This window comes from Ranitomeya variabilis, chromosome 3 (genome assembly GCF_051348905.1).
Source record: "Ranitomeya variabilis isolate aRanVar5 chromosome 3, aRanVar5.hap1, whole genome shotgun sequence".
Lineage (NCBI taxonomy): Eukaryota > Metazoa > Chordata > Amphibia > Anura > Dendrobatidae > Ranitomeya > Ranitomeya variabilis.
Window position 1 is genome coordinate 696,347,215 of NC_135234.1, and position 19,566 is coordinate 696,366,780.

Consider the following 19,566-nt stretch of genomic DNA (forward strand, 5'->3'; position numbering starts at 1 on the left):
GGAAGCCATGAGGCTCAAGCACAGGTGGCAATTGGCAGCATAATTAAAGGGCAACCTGTTACCCTGAACATGCAGCCCGATCTGTTGGCAGCATGTATGAAACAGAATCATCGTGTTGTGCAAAGGGGTTCGATATATTTATAACTCAACTCATTGCTCCCTCTGGAGTCCAGTGGACGGTCCTACTCAGTGATTGACACCTATATCCAGGGTGGATTTGATTTAAATCTAACTGATTTAAATCACGATTTAAATCACGATTTAAATCACTAGTCAGTAAGGCTTGATTTAAATCAGTGATTTAAATCAAAGTTTCTACCTAAACTAGTTCTTGCTACTTTAACATGCAAGTAGATGAAGATTTTTAGAATCACTTTTTATATTACTTTTTTCTTCCCAGTTTAATGGGTTAATCATTCATATTTGGACACCACTGTTCTGTTGTACTTAGGAAGGAGAAAAATAATCCTGACCTTAATAACAATTTAAATAGATTTATTCAACTGAAACAATAACAACATTACAGCATAAGTTATTTGCTTAAACAAACATCCATGTTTGTTAACTAATTTGGCTAAACAAAATATATACCGTATTTTCCGGCGTATAAGACGACTTTTTAACCCCCGAAAATCTTCTTAAAAGTCGGGGGTCGTCTTATACGCCGGGAATCGACTTGTACGCCGGTGTATATGGTGGGTGGGGAGGGGGAGTGATCCTGATGACGAGGGGGCGTCTCACAGGAAAGTGAGTAATCCCCATTACCTTATCCTAGCGGTGCAGCGTGGGGGTGTCAGTGCTGGGAGCGGCTGTGTTCTGGTGCGGCGGCTCCTCTTCTGTGTGGGGCCTCTGTGCTGTGAGGTGGCGGCGGCAGCGGCGTATCTTTATCCAGTTGGGGCTCCTCCGGCATCTCCTTAGCCCTGGAGGCCCCGCCGCAACTCCATCGGTGCAATGTGGTGGCCTCCGGGAAAATGGCCGCTGCTCAGATTCAGATCTCGTGTCCCGAGATTTCGGGACGAGATCTGAATCTGAGCAGCGGCCATTTTCCCGGAGGCCACCGCATCGCACCTATTGAGCTGCCTCCGGGAAAATGGCCGCTGCATTGCACCGATGGAGTTGCGGCGGGGCCTCCAGGGCTAAGGAGATGCCGGAGGAGCCCCAACTGGATAAAGATATGCCGCCGCCACCGCCACCGCCACCGCACAGCACAGAGGCCCCACACAGAAGAGGAGCCGCCGCACCAGAGCACAGCAGCCGCCGCACCAGAGCACAGCAGCCGCCGCCGCCGCCACTCCCAGCACTGAGACCCCCACGCTGCACCGCTACGATAAGGTAATGGGGGATACTCACTTTCCTGTGAGATGCCCCCTCGTCATCAGGATCACTCCCCCCCCCCCCCCAAAAGGCACATATTCACCGGCCCTATAAGACGACATAGGGTGTATAAGAAGACCCCCGACTTTTAAGAAGATTTTATATTTTAACTGGTAAAGTTGGGGGGTCGTCTTATACGCCCAGTCGTCTTATACGCCGGAAAATACGGTATATATTTTAAGAAACTTAGACTGTCAGCCCAGCCGACACATGAAAAACTTAAATACTACTGTCCCTGCTGTCCTCTGTAGCTCACTTGTCGTCATCTTCATCATCATCTTCTTCTTTGTTCCTATTCATAATCTGGAAAAGAAAAACAAGCTTTCCTGCTTTATTGGGTCCCAACCGATTTCTCAATTTAGAATGGATGAATCCAAAGGAAGAGAATATTCTTTCAACGCCTGCAGAAGAAGCTACTGCTGTTAAAAGTGAAATCATTACTTGAACAGTCTCTAAATCCAAACGCTTAAGTGACTTCCACCAGTTTACTGGTGTGACCTTCCTTAAAATATCTTCAGCAAACATATATTTCTTGAATGGTTCCCCCTTAGCTCTGAAGTTTATTATAGTTGGCATTAAAGATGGATGATTGCTGGATACCCATGTCATAGCTAACTCCTCTTCCTCAGCACTTAGGTTTTGACCCTGATATTGGATATTGACAATATTTGCCAAAAAATGAGCTGGAGTCAGTGCTTGTCCCATTTGTTTGTTTACTGCTTGTAATTTAATTATGTCCATGTGTAGTTCTGTTTTCAAGTGTTCACTCAGTTCCTTCCAAATTTCAACAGCATCCGCAATAAAACAGCTATTTTTCTGTATTTTGTTTAAAGCTTGAGAGATGGGTTTCAGGAAGCTCAGCATATGTTCAACATTTCTCTTAAGCCCAATGTTGAGGATTTTGGCCGTGACAGTGCCATCTATTTTATCTCGATTTTCTTCACAAAGTGTCATCAGAATAGGCCAGTTTTTGATATACTGCTCAAAACAGTCCACCACAGAGTTCCATCTAACATCTTGTGGGAGCGTTAGCTTGGTTCCACCCATCCTTTTCAGAGCTGCTGCAGCAAAATGATTATTATGGAAGTATTTAGCAATTTCAACAACATTAGCCTTTATTTCTGGAACACTTAAGTCTTTGGCTAAGAGGTGCAGCAAATGAGCACTGCAACCATATGTTATTAGCAGCTTTGTATTCCCTCCCTGCTCTTCTAAATCTCTTCTCATCTTGGATACGTTTGCAGCATTGTCAGTGACCAAACTGCATACTAGACATTTGAATTTTTGTTCACATGTCGTTATAGCTTTTACTGCCACTTCTTGTAAGTATTCTGCTGTGTGTGCATTTCCTGACGTATCAGTTGTTTGTGCAAGGAAGACTTTACCTTCTTCTGTTGTTATACAAGCACATACAATAGGATCATTGTGGACATTACTCCACCCATCAATACTTAGGTTAACAATTTTACCCTCCAGAGCTGTTGCACATTGCTCCATTTCTCTGTCATACACTTGATCCACCAGTTTCCCTGCAACATCAGCTCTGCTGGGTGGACTGTATCCTGGTCTCAGTGACTGAACCATATTAATGAAATGTGGGTTCTCAGTCAGACGGAAAGAAGAGTTCGTTGCATAAATAAACTGGGCAATTTTTTCATCAATCAACTCTTTTTCTAATCTGCTAGTTCTTATCACAAACCTATCTATGGTGGTTCCAGGAGGTAAAGGTTTTTTCTTCCTTTTGGGTGATGGTGATATGTGGCTGTGGCTGTGATGATGCTGCTGCTAATGAAGCACTATCCTGGATGGATAACTCTGAAACTGTAGAACAGGATGATGGTGATCTTGGAGGTGGATAGTTTCCAGAATCCATGAAGTCCCCTAAACAAAAAAAAGTCAATGCTGTTATTTTATTGTTTATACAATTTCTGCTTATTGTACACAACACATCACTGCCCCTGCCCCAAAAGGAATATTTGTTTTTCTTCATAACTGTACCAAATTACAGTAACATGCAGTAATAATAAGAAATATAATTTTTCTCACACATGACAGTTCAGTCTTTAGAAATAGGATTCAATAAAAATGTTTACCAACCTGAAGATCCTGCCTGTTCAGAAGTGTTTCTTTGGTCATCTTCATCACCGCACTTCTCATGATGTTGCCTCATTCGCGCCACCAGGCCTTGCATCTCTTTGTTGCATCGTTTGCATTTTGCACGCATGCCTGCCTTACCGATAGGCGAAGGAGCTTCATTAAAATATTCCCAAACTGGGTCTCTTTTACGGCCTGCTGCCATTATAAGGAAAGAATGTAATAAACCTCAGATCGTATCGTACACACAAACAGATCCAGACTTGTCTGTCTGTGGCTATGCTGCAGTATTGTGCTCAAAGTTTCACTTTCATTTTCTTGTCTGCTTGCCCTTCCTCCTCCTCACACTTAGATTCACATTCTTCTTGTGTTGTGCAGATCTATTCCACTCCAAACAATCAGAAACATATTGTCTAACTTCTTGGACTTGGCACTGAAGGGGTTGATTCTGTATTCATAGGTTTGTAGAACAATAGGATTAAGGTCTTTTTCTCAACTCTGTTCATGTTGTAACATTTTTGCCGTGAAGAAGAGGCTGGGACCTCTGCGGAGTCAAATTCAGTTTTGAGAACTGCGTAAGTAAAGCGAGCGTCTGTGATAATATAGGAGAGAAACTGCCCACTAATCCTACAGAAACCTCTGGAAGAGCATGGCATTGTGAGTGTTACACATATACAGCCTTTATTCTACGGAGTTAAACAACTCAGCTTTATCTCATGATGGAAGAACCTTTGGATGGTAAAATATTTTCCTCAAAAAGCAGTTTATTGAAAAAAATCCGATTTAAAAAAAAAACACATTGATTTTTATCCACCCTGCCTATATCTATATGTACACTGTCCCAGGGAAGGCGGTCACTAAATAGGTCCTCTAGGGCGTTGTGCACAGAGACTTTTTAAAAGAGTCTTTTGGAGCGGGTCCTCTCTAAAAAGAAAAAAAAAAAAAAAAAACGCTGGAGAGACTCTTCCCAGTCTTTTCTATTTCAAAAGTCTCATTCACAAGCTGCGTTCAGTACGTCAATTCTGTCAGAATTTATGCAGCGGTTTTCACCTAGTCAAATGATTGTTAAAAAACAGAAAAACGCAAATAAAAACAAGGCAAAAAAGTGTTTTTTTTTTCTGCCACCAATCTGATTTTTAGAGCAGAAAAAACGCTGGAAAAAAGCAAAATGTGAACAGGCGTTTGCGTGGTCTTGCTCCCTTGCTCCAAAGACCACCTGAAAATGTGAACAGAAAAGGCTTGAAAGAATCTTCCTGTTCACTTCTATGTAAAAGTGACGAGCTGTGCAGTTGTGCAGACTTTTAAACATCCTTCAACTGCTTCAGGTTTCCAAAAAAACCAAGCGGTTAAAAGTGACATGTCCATGCTTCAGGCGTTTTCCTCTATGAAGCCGCTCCATACTGTATAATAGAAATAAATTGGAAAGCTAAGAAAAAAAAATGCCTGGAAGACACCTGGGCATCTTTTTAAGCATTTTCGAAAGGTTTTCGCCCCCCAAAAAAACAAACAAAACAAAAACAAACAACTAAAGCTTTATAGTTTTATTAATTGCCTAATGTATTTTAAAAAAACATCCAAAAATCACCTAAAGGAAGTTAATGACATTAGCAAAACAATAACAAAAATACTTCAGGATACAAAAAAAAAAAAGCTGGTGTTTCTTGAAGCAGTTTCCACTTAAAAATAATTGTGGTTTCTGCTTGCATGGAAAAAAAAACCAGTGTGAACATACCGTTACAGAACTCATGGTTGCAGAGCAAGCGGGTATTTGACAAGAGGTTTTTTTTTTTTTTTTTAATTTAATACACTGGGAATGTTCCAACATATACGCTTCATTCAAGTCCATAAAGAAACCATATCATGGCATCCCTTCAAGGTTGCACTGTTCGTGGAAGCCGGCCAGCTGTTAATAGATCCATCTACGAACAGGCTTAGTGCAAGAAACTCCGTTTACCAGACCCCAGGGGTTGCCCTGGCCTCCAACCTTAATCCTCAGTTTAGAGATCAGGACTTAAGGCCCCGTCTCACATAGCGACGCTAAAGCGATCCCGACAACGATACGACCTTCAGGGATCGTTGCTGCGTCGCTATGTGGTCGCTGGTGAGATGTCAAACAGTGAGATCTTCCCAACGATCGCTGCTGCGATCTCACTGTTTGACATCTCACCAGCGACCTGTACAACGATGTCACATGGGAGCTATTATGACGATTCAGTGTCTGAGTCGTCAACGAGGTTGTTGGTAAGGTGTCAAACACAGCGATGTGTGCTACCCAGCGGGACCTCAACGATCAGAAAACGGTCCAGGCCATTCCGACACGACCAGCGATCTCACAGCAGGGGCCTGGTCGCTGCTACGTGTCACACATAGCGAGATCGCTACTGTGACTCAGCAGCGATTTCGCTAGCGATCTCGCTTAGTGAGACGGGGGCTTTACACAGGGACCCCTGGGCTGTGGCCATAGGGTCAGCTGCTGACCGGTGGAGCAAGCTGATGGGAAGAAGGGTCGTCAAATCGGGCAAGTGCCAAAAGGCTGAGTCATTGACAAAATCAAATAGCCAGCAGATGGCCAAAATACAAGCCGAGGTGAGAGAAAGGGAGAAATCAGGAACCCAACATAAGAGCAAGGACTATAGCTACAAGCCAGGTAAGCAGAACTCATTGACGTGCAGTGGAAGTCAGAGGCACAGGGGTTTAAACAGAAGGCAGAAAGGAGTGATTAAAACCAAACACTCTAGTGCCAATTATCAAATAATAAAACAAAACTGTCGCTGTCAAGGATCACCCACGTTTGTATTTATATAGAAGGCTACGCAGGGGCTCATGCCATATCTGGGAGGCTACGCGGGGGCTCACGCCGTATCTGGGAGGCTACGCGGGGGCTCACGCCGTATCTGGGAGGCTACGCGGGGGCTCACGCCGTATCTGGGAGGCTACGCGGGGGCTCACGCCGTATCTGGGAGGCTACGCGGGGGCTCACGCCGTATCTGGGAGGCTACGCGGGGGCTCACGCCGTATCTGGGAGGCTACGCGGGGGCTCACGCCGTATCTGGGAGGCTACGCGGGGGCTCACGCCGTATCTGGGAGGCTACGCGGGGGCTCACGCCGTATCTGGGAGGCTACGCGGGGGCTCACGCCATATCTGGGAGGCTACGCGGGGGCTCACGCCGTATCTGGGAGGCTACGCGGGGCTCACGCCATATCTGGGAGGCTACGCGGGGCTCACGCCGTATCTGGGAGGCTACGCGGGGCTCACGCCATATCTGGGAGGCTACGCGGGGCTCACGCCATATCTGGGAGGCTACGCGGGGCTCACGCCATATCTGGGAGGCTACGCGGGGCTCATGCTGTATACAGGGGGCTGTGTATGGGCTCTTACGGTATATAGGGGGCACATACGATATATAAGGGGATATCGGCATACGTAATTCTGCTCAATATTAAGTAATACATGATAAAATAATTTTATATTAATATTGAGCTGAATTAATTTCAGCCTATTGGTTCGGCCCTTCACAACGGTCAATGTCTCTCATGTGGCCCCTTGGGAAAATTGATTGCCCACCCCTACATCATACTGATATTATCTTAATTGTATGTGACACATAACACCGTGGAGATGAATATTTGCAGAGTATTATAACATAAAAACACTTACCCGGCCCACGTCATCCACTACCACACTGTGAGGAATGTAAAACTGACCAGGTTTGGTTCCGTTGCCCCCCAACGTCCACTGCAAACTGAAATCTTAAACAAAATGAAACCATCAAAACACATGAACACGTTTCTTCATCTGCTCCCATTGAGAAGATCAGGGGACGCTATGTAGCACACATATCTTATATTGTCCTCACACCCCAAAAATCAGTATTTTTACAATTCGATTGCAAACAACAGACTGGGAAGCTAATAAAAGGAAAGAAGATTACGTGTGTTTTCCCGAATCATCATGTGGAATTTATTCTGATTAATATGTAATGAAGTTTGAAGATTTTTTAATTCAACACAGATTGGGAGGCTATTATAAGTGGCACAAAGTAAATAAGTTGTCAAAAAAAGCTTAGAGAGGTTGTTTCAACGTCTTAAAACTTCAGAAAAACAAGCAACTTTGCAATTTACTCTTCATTGGAAAAACTAATTTTTCAAGAATGAGGGATTTTTAATTCTATAGTTTACTGCCTGATGCCTTGGTTACCGGCCACTACTGCGTTCTATCAGTTGTGGCCGGACTGCTAGGCAAGGAGTACAGTGCTTATAGGCTCCTTGCTATTGAGCTTGCAAGCGTTGTTCTGAAGCTGGTAGGATCGCAGAATCAGTTCAGCTTCAAAGCCTCAGATGCTACAGCGGTATGGTCGCCTCTGCTTGAGGCACTGGAGGATTCACAGTGCGGACCAGAGGCACAATCTTCAGGAGCGCACTGCTCCCCTGGCAAGCCTTGAGGTAGAGGAGCGGTGAGCCCCTAAAGAGAGAAGAATGGACCTTTAAAACTCTTAGTGCAAAACATGCGCCAAAGATCCTGCAGTAATCCATATAGGATCTGAATATTATACAAGTGAACGGTCCTATGTATAGCACGATAATCCCGTCCAGCATTACTAAATAGTTGTGTAATTATTGTGCTACTCATACACATGGCTCTTCTGCTCATTTACAGTTTTGCCAACTTCATGGTAGGCTTATATGTCAAAGTCATGAGACTTTTGGCGGACTTGCGTGTCAGTGTCACTGTATCTCGTTACCGTTTTTCTAGCCTGCAACCAGCGCCAACAGCTCAGTGCAAGGGGATTAAAGATCAGCAGATATTTCATCTGCGGAGGGATTTTGGTGGTATAAACCGTAAAGACGTACCGTCGGTCAGCTTGAGGAGTCTGTTGTTCATCCCTCCATCTCCATCGACGATATACACTTCATCTTCCCCTTTAATGAATATATCTGCGGGCTGATCGAACTGGAGGGGACTCAGACGAGAGCCGGCTATGCCTGGTGTCCCAAGGGTTTTGAGCAGGGCTCCAGATGGCGAGTACTGTTTTACAGTGTGTCCATAAGGTCCTGCAGAAGGTAATGACAGGAAAGATATTACAAAGATACTAGGTTGTAATGTAAAGTCCGCCCGACCTCCTGTCATCACTAATTGTGAGTAAGCCTAATGATCGGCTTCTCTTCCAATGAGAGCTCCTTCGACCACATGTTGTGGGTTCACAGCAACAGCTTGCAAATGCCACACCTGGAATCCGCTCCAGACCTTTTACCTGCTTAATTGACTATGAATTAATGAGGGAAAAGCTCATGCAGCCCATTAACGAGTTTTTGAGATAATTATCCATGGCCAGTGTTCATAGGAGATCATGATTTATGCTACACATAGCACAGGTGATCAGATAATCGCAGCTTCAAGTCTCCTAAGGGGACTATTGAAGCCAGTAAAAAAAAAATAATAAAAAAAAATAATTCAAAATCGCTCACCTTTTGCCCATTCAAAATAAAACAAAATTAAAAAGAAAAAAAACTATCCAAATTTGATATTTCTGAACACAAATACCAAATCTATCAAAAAATATACAGTAAAACTAATAAGATCTGTGAACGGCATAATGAGAAAAGAAAAACAAACTAAAAATACCAAATTATATATATTTTTTTCAGTCGTGGCAACATTGCAATGAAATGCAATAAAAGGCGATCAAACCATCGTATGTGTCCTAAAATGAGATCAATAATAACGTCAGCTCGGTGCACAAACAAATTAGCCCTCACCCAGCCCCAGATCCCAAAAAGTGGAGCCGCTACGGGTCTCAAAAAATGGCGCCTTTTTTTTTTCTTCTTGCAGAGTTTGGATTTTTTTTTTCACCAGTAAATTAAAAAAGAACCTATACATGTTTGGTATCTGCATAATCGTACTGACCTGGGGAATCTTAATAGCAGGTCAGCTTTAGCATTTATTGAACATGGTAAATAAAAAACAATTGTAGCATTTCCTTTTTTTTTTTTTCTTTTAATTTCACTGCACTTAGAATTTTTTTCCTGTTTCTGAGTGGACTATATGGCAAAACCAATGGTGTCACTCCAAAGTACAACTTGTCCCACAAAAAATAAGCCCTCATAAGGCTAAAGTTATAGCTCTTGGAAAAAAGGGGAGGAAAAAACTAAAACGAAAACCGGGTGGAGGGGTTAATGGACACAATGGAGAAATTTGAATTATTCTTAGGTTTATGGATAAACTGGTCAAAGTCTGTTCTGCTTTCCCTGGACAATAGCGATAATTGGATGGTTTTTCAAATATACCAGTGCCTCAGAAATGTAAATACCTTGGTATCTATATTACCAGGAAGACAGAAGACTATATACTCTTAAATTTGAGTCCTTTTATGAGTAAAATGAGAAATATAGTTAGTGCTTGGGGGAAATTACTGATATCAGCTTTGGATAGAACAAATCTTCATTAAAATGTGTCTTATGCCTTGCATTCTTTACGTTCTGCACAATTGTCCCATATGGATTCCTAAATATTGGTTCAGGAAAATGCATAAGAGACCTGGTATCGAAAAAGGTTATTCAAGAATTAAATTGGAAAAGCTACAGCTGCCTAAAGATCAGGGAAGATCAGCTTTGACAAATATTCGGGGATATTTTCTAGCTTCTCAATTTCAGTATTTTAGAAGATAGGCCTTGGGGGGATTCAGGAGGCGGGGGCACTACTGTTTAAAGAGAATCTGTCACCCCAATAATGCTGACGCATGCTCACACTGAGCAATGAGAATGGCAGAACATTCTGTGGTACGTAATAGAACTAACGAGGTGAAAAACAGGATTTTTGGTTGTTTACCGTAAAATCTGTTCCTCGGAGTCTCCATTGGGGGACACAGGAACCATGGGTGTATGCTGCTGCCACTAGGAGGCTGACACGATGCACAAAAAAAGTTAGCTCCTCCTCTGCAGTGTACACCCCACCGACTGGCATCATGCACTTCAGTTATTGAGAAAGCAGTAGGAGAAAAAACAATAAGGTTGAAACATAACCACAAACATGAGAACTGTAAACGTGAGAACAGTCATAGAACATAGCACAACAGAACTGAATAACATGGGAGGGTGCTGTGTCCCCCAATGGAGGCTCTGAGAAACAGATTTTACGGTAAGCAACCAAAAATCCTGTTTTCTCCATTGCCTCTCATTGGGGGACACAGGAACCATGGGACGTCTCAAAGCAGTCCCTGGGGTGGGAAAACAGACTTCCATCAGGTCAGAGGACTCACCACTGCCACCTGAAAGATCCTTCTGCCTAGGCTGGCATCTGCCGAAGCGTAGGTATGGACCTTGTAAAATTTGGCGAACGTGTGGATAGAAGACCAGGTTGCCGCTTTGCAAAGCTGTAGGGCAGAAGCCCTGTGGTGCACCGCCTAGGAGGCGCCAACTGCCCGGGTAGAGTGAGCCTTGATCCCAGGAGGGGGCACTCTGATCTTGACCCGGTAAGCCTCCAGAATAGCCGTTCTGATCCAGCGAGCAATAGTCGCCTTAGAAGCCTGTTGGCCTCTGCGCGAGCCATCAGGAATGACGAAAAGAGAATCCGTCTTCCGGAAAGTGGACGTTCTATCCAGGTAGATCTTCACTGCCCTGACGAGGTCCAGCTTGTTCAATGATCGCTCCAGAGGATGAGTCGGAGCTGGACAAAAGGAAGGTAGAACGATGTCCTCGTTAAGGTGGAAGGTGGAAACCACATTAGGAAGAAAAGAAGGCGGAGGCCTGAGGACCACCTTGTCCTGGTGGATGACCAAGAACGGAGGACGGCAAGACAGGGCCGCCAACTCGGAAACGCGGCGGATAGAGGTGATGGCCACAAGAAAGGCCACCTTCCAAGATAGAACTGACAGAGGGACCTCCCTGAGAGGCTCAAAGGGGGAAACCCTCAGAACGTCCAGTACCAGGTTTAAATCCCATGAATCCACAGGGGCCCTGTACGGAGGAACAGCATGGGCTACTCCTTGAAGGAAGGTCTTAACCTGTGGTCGGGAAGCTAAAGACTTCTGAAAAAAGGATGGAAAGCACAGAGACCTGGCCCTTCAGGGAACTAAGAGCTAGGCCCGAATCCAGTCCTGCCTGAAGGAACGTTAAAATGGAAGGGAGGGAAAAGGACATAGATGAAACGCGGTTGGACTCGCACCAACGGAAGTAAGCCTTCCAGGTACGATAGAAGATCCTTGAAGTCGAAGGCTTCAGAGCCTGAATCATGGTCTGAATCACCCGGTCCGAAAGGCCGGACGCTCTTAGAACTGCGGTCTCAAAAGCCACGCCGTTAAACTGAGCGACCGAGAATTCGGGTGGCAGATCGGACCCTGAGACAGCAGATCGGGCCTGTCTGGAAGGCGCCAGGGAGTGTCCGCGAGAAGATTGACGAGCTCCACGAACCAAGCTCTCCTGGGCCAATCCGGGGCGATCAGAATGACCGGAAGTAATGGAAGGGGTGGGAACAGGTAGGGCAGCACGAACTGTGACCAAGGAATGGCCAGAGCGTCGACGCCCACTGCAAGAGGGTCGCGAGACCTGGAGACGAACCGAGAAACCTTCCTGTTCATTCGGGACTTTGTCAGGTCCACGTCCGGAGTCCCCCATCGAAGACAAATCTGATGGAAGACCTCCTGATGCAAGGACCATTCCCCTCGTGGCTGAGGAAGTCGGCGGCCCAATTGTCCACGCCGAGGATATGCACCGCGGATATCACCGGAACCGTTGATGCTGCCCAGAGGAGGAGCTTGGATACCTCAGCCAAGGCCAAGGAGCTCCGAGTCCCCCCGATGGTTGACATATGCCATCACCGTGGCATTGCCCGTCTGGATTTGGATAGGTAGACCCCTGAGAATTCTTTCCCAGTGATGAAGGGAAAGAAAGATGGCCCGAATCTCGAGGACGTTGATCGGCAGAGAAGAATCCTGCGCCGACCAACGACCCTGAATAGTCAGGTGGCGAAACACCGCACCCCAGCCGAGCAGGCTGGCGTCCGTCGTCACCACCTGCCAGTGAACTGGAAGGAAGGACCTGCCCTGGGAGATAAGAGGTGACGTCAGCCACCAGTTGAGTGACCGTTTGACCCGGGGAGAGAGTCGGATCGGATGGCCTGCTGAAGAGGTCGAGAGCGAAATTGGGCAAAGGGAATCGCCTCCAATGTTGCTACCATCCTCCCCAGAACCTTCATGGCCGATCGGAAGGAGGGAAGCCGAGGACCCTGGAGCAAGCGTACGTCCCGACGAAGGATGGGTCTCTCGTCTTCGGGAAGGTAGACTCTGGTCTGACGAGTGTCGAAGAGCATGCCCAGAAAAACGAGGCGCTGAGAAGGAATAAGGCAGGACTTCTTCCGGTTGACCAGCCACCCGAAACAGGCTAGGGTGTCGAGGACCATGGACAGACTTTCGTGAGCCTGAGAAGAGGTCGGAGCCTTGATGAGGATGTCGTCGAGGTACAGAAACAGAACCACGCCTCTGACCCTCAAGATGGCTATCAGCGCCGCCATGATCTTTGTGAAAACCCTGGGAGCGGTTACAAGACCGAACGGCAGGGCGACCAACTGAAAATGGTCCTAGAGCACCGCAAAGCGCAGCAATTGGTGATGTCCCTGGAATATCGGGACGTGGAGGTAGGCGTCCTGAATATCTATGGAACACAGAAATTCCTGAGCCTCCATGGAAGCAATTACTGAACGAAGGGATTCCATCCTGAAGTGACTCAGACGAACTCTCTTGTTCAGCAATTTGAGATCCAGAATGGGACGAACCTTGCCGTCTTTTTTCGGTACCACAAAAAGATTTGAATAGAAACCTGTGTACCGTTCTTTTTCTGGGACGGGAACGATTACCCCGGCTTTGAGGAGAGAAGCGATGGCTGCGAAGAAACCCGGAACTAGAGCGGGATCTCTTGGAGGTCGGGATTCGAAGAAACGATCCCGGGGTCGTGAAACGAACTCTATTTTGTAACCCAAGGATACAACTTCCCTGACCCATGCGTCCTCTACTGAGGAGATCCAGACGTCCCTGAAGAAGAGGAGACGGCCACTCAGCCTGGGAAGTGGGCTGGGGTCTTGCTGAGAGTCATGCCGAGGTGGATCTTCCAGTCCTGGAGGATCTACCCTGGGAGTAGCGAGAACACCAGGAAGGAGTGGGTCTAAAGGATACCATCTTCTTCTCTTGATGTGCCTGTGGCCTCTGTTGCTGCTGAGAAAAGGAGTTTTACGCCGCGAAGCTACGAAAAGCCCGAAAGGACCGAAATTGCCGTCTAGGAGGAGGGCGACGAGGTTTAGCCTGGGGAAGAACAGAACTTGTGCCCCCGGTGGCGTCCTTAATGATTTGGTCCAGCTTAGAACCAAAGAGACGTGAACCTTGAAAAGGCAGGCTGGTAAGGGACTTTTTAGAAGACAAATCCGCCTGCCAGGCCTTGAGCCAAACGGTCCGGCGGATGGCAACAGCATTGCTGGACGCCTGAGCCGCAAAAGATGCGGCATCCAGGGAGGCGGATACCAGGTATTCACCCGCGTGAGAAATCTGGTTGGCAAGCTCCGCCAGCTGTCCGGGTGGAACCCCGTGCAGGATGCCCCGACGGAGTTGTTTGGCCCATTTGGATATGGATTTTGAAACCCAAGTGGAAGCAAAAGCCGGGCATAAAGTAGCTGCAGCCGCTTCAAAGGCTGACTTCGCAAAGGATTCTATGACTCTATCGTTACAATCCTTCAGAGATGCTCCGCCGGACAGTGGAAAGAGTGTTGGTGGACAGCCTGGAAACTGGGGTATCCACCGAGGGAGAAACAGTCCAATTGGCGGTAAGTTCTGGAGAAAAAGGATATAAAACGCCAAGGCGTTTTCCTCTCTGAAAACATCTGGTCGGATTCTCTCTTGCTCTGTTCTTGATCTCCTCGAATTCAGGGTGAGGAGCAAAAAACTTGGAAGGTGGTTTAGCTCGTCTAAACGAAACCGCCTGATCTGCGGGTTCCGTAGAGGAATCCTTGATGCCACAGGTCTGATTTATCGCTCCAATGAGATTCTGAACCATATCCCCTCATGCTAGCGATTTGGTTAGAATTCAGCTCTGAAATATCCTCCGAGAGCGCATCAGAGAACACCTCGCATGACTCAGGGGAGGAGGACCGGGAGGAAGCCGACCGAAGAGAAGGACCGTGTGGCGAGATGGAACGAAAAGAGGACTCAGACCGGCGTTCCTGTCTGGACCTTTTGCGGCTTATAATGGAGGGCTCAGACGGAGGCTCCTGCGACCCGCTGGCAACTGCGGGAGCCTGCAGGGGAAATCAATCAAGCACAGACACCAGAGTTTGAGACACCCGAGTTAGATCTGCTACCGATTGTGACAGAGAGGAAGCCCAGCCTGGAGTGGGGGTATCACTCTCAAGCGGAGCGGCCGGGGGATCCTGGGCGGTGGGCACAATCAGGTTGCTGCAGGCCTGACAGAGTGGAGAGGACTGACCTGAGGGAAGATTGCAGTTACAAGACGAACATGCAAAGTATTTGACGAAGGCAGAAGAAGAAGAGGAAGAAGTAGGAGGACTAGAGCGGCCTCCCTTAGAGGAAGACATTTTGAAGGGTCCCTGAAGAAAATGCCAGAGGGTTAGGGGACAGGGGGGCAGAGGGGAGTGTCAGTCTGCAGTGCAGTGTTACTCACGGCAGACGAAAACGGATTCCAGGTGGAGGAAGCTGTCCGGATTGCGGGATGGAATCCTGACGTAGCCCTTTAGGCAGAAAGGCAATATGAGCTCCTGCCGCAATCCAAGAAATGGGAACCGCAGATGGTGACCGCTGAGAAGGACGCCAGAATGCGCGCTCTGGGAGGGGCAGAGCGGCGATGTGTGGCACCAAGCGGCTGTTATGGAGTTGGAAGTGCGCTCAGGAGCACCAAGACGGCGCCGGTGGGCAGAGAAAGGGAGAGAGATTGTCGGGTGGGAGAAAAGCCCGCCCGATGCATGACGGAAGTGGCCGGAGTCACGGCACCGGAAGTAGGCCTGGGCAGGAGCAGTGCGCCGAAGGTAGGAAGCGGCGCGGCAGCCTGCCAGGGCCACCGCGTTGGAACAGATGGCATCGCAGCCGTTGACAGCGGCCGGAGCAGCGCGGCTGCAGGGGCAAGAAGCGGGGCGGCAGCCTGCAAAGGCCGCCGCACCGGAACAGGAGGCAGAGCGGCCGCAGCCACGGAAGCGGCGCGGCAGACAGGAAGAAGCGCAGCCGCCGCAAAGGCCGCCGCACGACAAAGCGATCCCGGCCCGTGGGGCTGCCCGCATGCAACGGGCGACGACCAGGCATCCTGAGATCCCCTAAATAAAACAAAAAAAATTGAGCAGCGCAGCTCCAGAGGGACCCCTTAATGTAAAGGCAGATCCCCTCAATAAAACCCGCTGAAAAAGGCCCATACATCTGCGCCCCCTTTGAAGATCTGGGATGGGATGGGGAAAATACTCACCTCAAACATCCCACGCCGTTACTAACCTGAAGAGGAATGAGACGTCCAGGGAGCTGAGATGGGCGTCCTCGTCTCCGCAACCGACAGGCTCTGGTGGGCGAGTGGGTGGGGAACGGAGCTAGGACCGGACTTCTGAGCACGCTTGTGTGCTAGGATCTTGGTCCTGCTGAGGGATCTACGAGGATACGGGGTGGCAGTACACGCCCTACTCATAGTCCGTATTGTGGGATTACAGGTGTGACTGTTCACCCTGTATCCCTCCGGAAAACCTGTAAGAAAACACAATGCATATTGAGGTAGATAAGGGTCTAATGAAAGACCTGTGTCCACCTCCTACTGAGACTAAGCTAACTGAAGTGCATAATGCCAGTCGGTGGGGTGTACACGGCAGAGGAGGAGCTAACTTTTTTTGTGCATAGTGTCAGCCTCCTAGTGGCAGCAGCATACACCAATGGTTCCTGTGTCCCCCAATGAGAGGCGATAGAGAAATATTCATAGTCATTTTGGTTACATAGCACGAATTCTAACGATCCATGAATGTTAAAATCTGGTTTGACAGGGCATGGTTGTGATGTTAGAAAGATCCCTTCAAGGGCATGAGGAAATGGGCCTTATTAGTCGGAATTGGGTGATCGACACAGAAAAATAGTAATTTCCCAAATATGCACTAAATAAATTGTGCAGTTACCTTGCCCTACATCCGTTATCCAGAGGGACTTCAACTGCTCCTCCTCAATCAGAGCGAATATACCATGGGGCATGTCAAGCGTGTTCGTCTTCCAGGCGGTTTCGAAATATCCTTCCTCTGTAAAGACCAGCACCTTGGACACGTTATCCCCTCTCTAAGGTGATAGACACAATGTGACAATATGGAAATAAGTTGTCATTTTGTGATTATTTATAAGGTAATAGAATATACTGGTGTCATGTTCTGTCCAAGGTGGACAGGCTTCTGTCAGGTCTCTTCCTTTTTTGCAGAGGAGAGAGAGGTCCAGGTGTACAGAAACATGTCCTCTTTCCTCCATAAACAGCACCAAACAGGTCTGCAGGTTCACCCAACGCCCTCTCATATCTGCACCCCATGGCTCTGCCACGTTTGCCAAGGAACGATGGTAAAATGTCCCATCCAGCACCACCTCCAAAACCTAAATTTCCCAGGTGCGTCTGCTGCGCTCTTCTTGCACGAACACATCTGAGCAGCGCCAAGGCAAAAATGAGAATTACAGCGGGACATAACCAGGACCCATGGGGCAGGATTAGGATGTTGGGAATATTCCTTTAGAACCTTAGGAAAACGACTGCTCACTAATCATAATTTACTGTTTTCTAGTTGTATACAGGAGAACAGGCATGATGGCCGCCCTAAAGTCATGTAAAGAGTATACAATAAAATGAAAAAATAAATAAAAATGTTCCATTATCTTGTTTTAGTTCTTACAAATAATATGAGTGATGATATAAATAATACAGGGGATATATTCCCTTTAATTGTTGTTGACAACCTGTGACTGCTGCACCACGGAGAGAACACCAGCAGGTATCTGTGACAGACTTAGGCCGGGCTCAGGTGGCCATTGTTAAAAATCGCGCACTAAAATGGACAAGACGAGTGCATGCTGCAATAATCTTCTACATGGACCACCGGTCTGCGTAGAAAACTACTTGTGTGAACTTACACATGGTTGTGCACATGGCCAACATAATGACAAAAAATACGCTGATCGGACTGATCCCTAAGTCTTCACCTTCATCCTAGTTGGAGGAGCCACTCATTGTGCATATAAAACAGCACAGGATTAATGACAGACATATATCAGTGGTACCTGACCGACCCCTATGAAAGTCAAAGGGGTCCGTCAGGTGACCAAAGGTATCCATGGTACAATGACCTCGCTACCAGAGGCGACTGTATGCTCAAATTGGAATCGTTGTGAACCATAACAGAAAACTGCCCAATCGGGATAGCCCCATTTTCCTTGTTCCTATTGGAGTGTGCACATCATAGATTCAGACAAAAGGCAGCAAAACCACAAGGGCATACATATGGGTAAAATCTGTATTTCCTAGCAAAGATCCAGTCTGAACAGGCGATTTGATTAAACAGGTAATTTATTTAGGATGAAAGTTCCAATTAAAAGGGATAGATAAAAGATAAAAGCCTGGGGACAGTAGTGGTACAGGTCGGCCCTATGCCCCCAAAAGGTGCAGTATTTAAGTAAAAATTCTGGCACACTGGCATGAGGCATGTCCAATCCAAAATAATACTGCATATTACACAGTCAGGTTTGCAGAAACAATTCCCAGGATCTTTTTATGCCTAAAAGATCAACATTCTCACACTGATAAGTTTCGTCCTTCCGTGCTAGACCAGAAGTTTCTGTGCTGAATTGTGGTTTTTACAATATTCTGCTCAGTTGATAACAGAAATGTGCAATGTAGCATGATATATAATAATTATTACTAATATAGGCAACAGTGGCAATTTATAGAGAATAATCAATATAACTTATCAGAAGCAATGAGTAAAGAAGCACATGTAAAACAAACCAGAATATGTGTTAAACCTTAGATTCAGACTCTGATGACAGCTTTTTACTGCCTTGGCATTCCCTCCCGCAGCTCCATCAGGTAGTCACTTAAATGGCTTCCTATCAGTGTTGAAGGAGTTCCCAGAGGTGCTGAGCACTTATTCACTTTATGGTCCAACTCATCCCAAAAGACCTCAAATGGGTTGTTTGGGTGATTGAGGAGGCCATGTCATCGGACGCAGCCTCCATCCACCCTCCTTGGTCACATATCCCTTCTAGCCTGGGGTTGTGGAAAAGCATATAGTTGCAGAATGCTGTGGTAGCCATACTGGGTAAATTTGCCATGAATTTGGAATATACCACCAACAGTGTAACCAGCAAAGGACCTCACACCATCACACCTCACCCTCCATGCTTCACAAAAGTGCCACATTTGTAGAAACCATCTTCTCAATTTTCTCACAAATACATGGTGAATGGTACCAAAAATCTCTACTGTTGAGCCATCAGACCACAGTGCAGATTTCCAATGATCTCATATCCAATCCTCCTGTGCTTGTCCCAAACAAGTTTCTTCTTGTTTGTGGTCGTCAGTAGCCGCTACTTTGATGCAATACGACCATAATGGTCTACTTCTCACAGCTTCCTATGGACAGTTGATGTTGAGATCTCTCTGCTACTTGATGTCTGTGCACCATTTATGAGTGCTCTTATCTGAGGCGCTGTAATAGTGACGTTTCTGAGGCTAATAACTCTGATGAGCTTATCCTCAGCAGAAGGTAATTCTTGTTCTCTCTTTCCTCAGGCAGTCCTCACATAGTCCATTTAATCCCAGAAAATGATTGTTTTCATGAATGCACTTTTGGATACCTTCAAGGTTCTAGCAGGCTAGTTTATGTTAAATGAAAATGTATCAATCTGCTTTGATACAGGAAAGATATATATCTTGGTACCGTGTTAGCCAGTAGATAGAAAAATGTTTAGAATTGAGAGTCCTCAGTGGTTGATACCTTTTAATGGCTAACTGAAAAGATGGTAACAAATTGCAAGCTTTCGAGACTACACAGGCCTCTTCATCAGGCATAGACTAATACAAATTCTGAAGAATCACATATTTATGCAC

The 19,566-nt window shown here is 46.6% G+C and overlaps 1 protein-coding gene across 2 annotated transcripts in view; it reads right to left on the bottom strand.

The window, feature by feature from the left end:
• The window catches only part of NHLRC3 (NHL repeat containing 3), a 54,176-nt gene that overhangs the window by 6,474 nt on the left and 28,136 nt on the right, over positions 1-19,566 (bottom strand). For both annotated transcript variants that reach the window (XM_077298177.1, XM_077298178.1), the window contains exons 4-6: positions 16,604-16,757; positions 8,320-8,520; positions 7,127-7,218 (exon numbers count right to left, since the gene is read on the bottom strand). In XM_077298177.1, the coding sequence (XP_077154292.1) occupies positions 7,127-7,218; positions 8,320-8,520; positions 16,604-16,757 (447 nt within the window). The remainder of the gene's footprint in view (positions 1-7,126; positions 7,219-8,319; positions 8,521-16,603; positions 16,758-19,566) is intronic.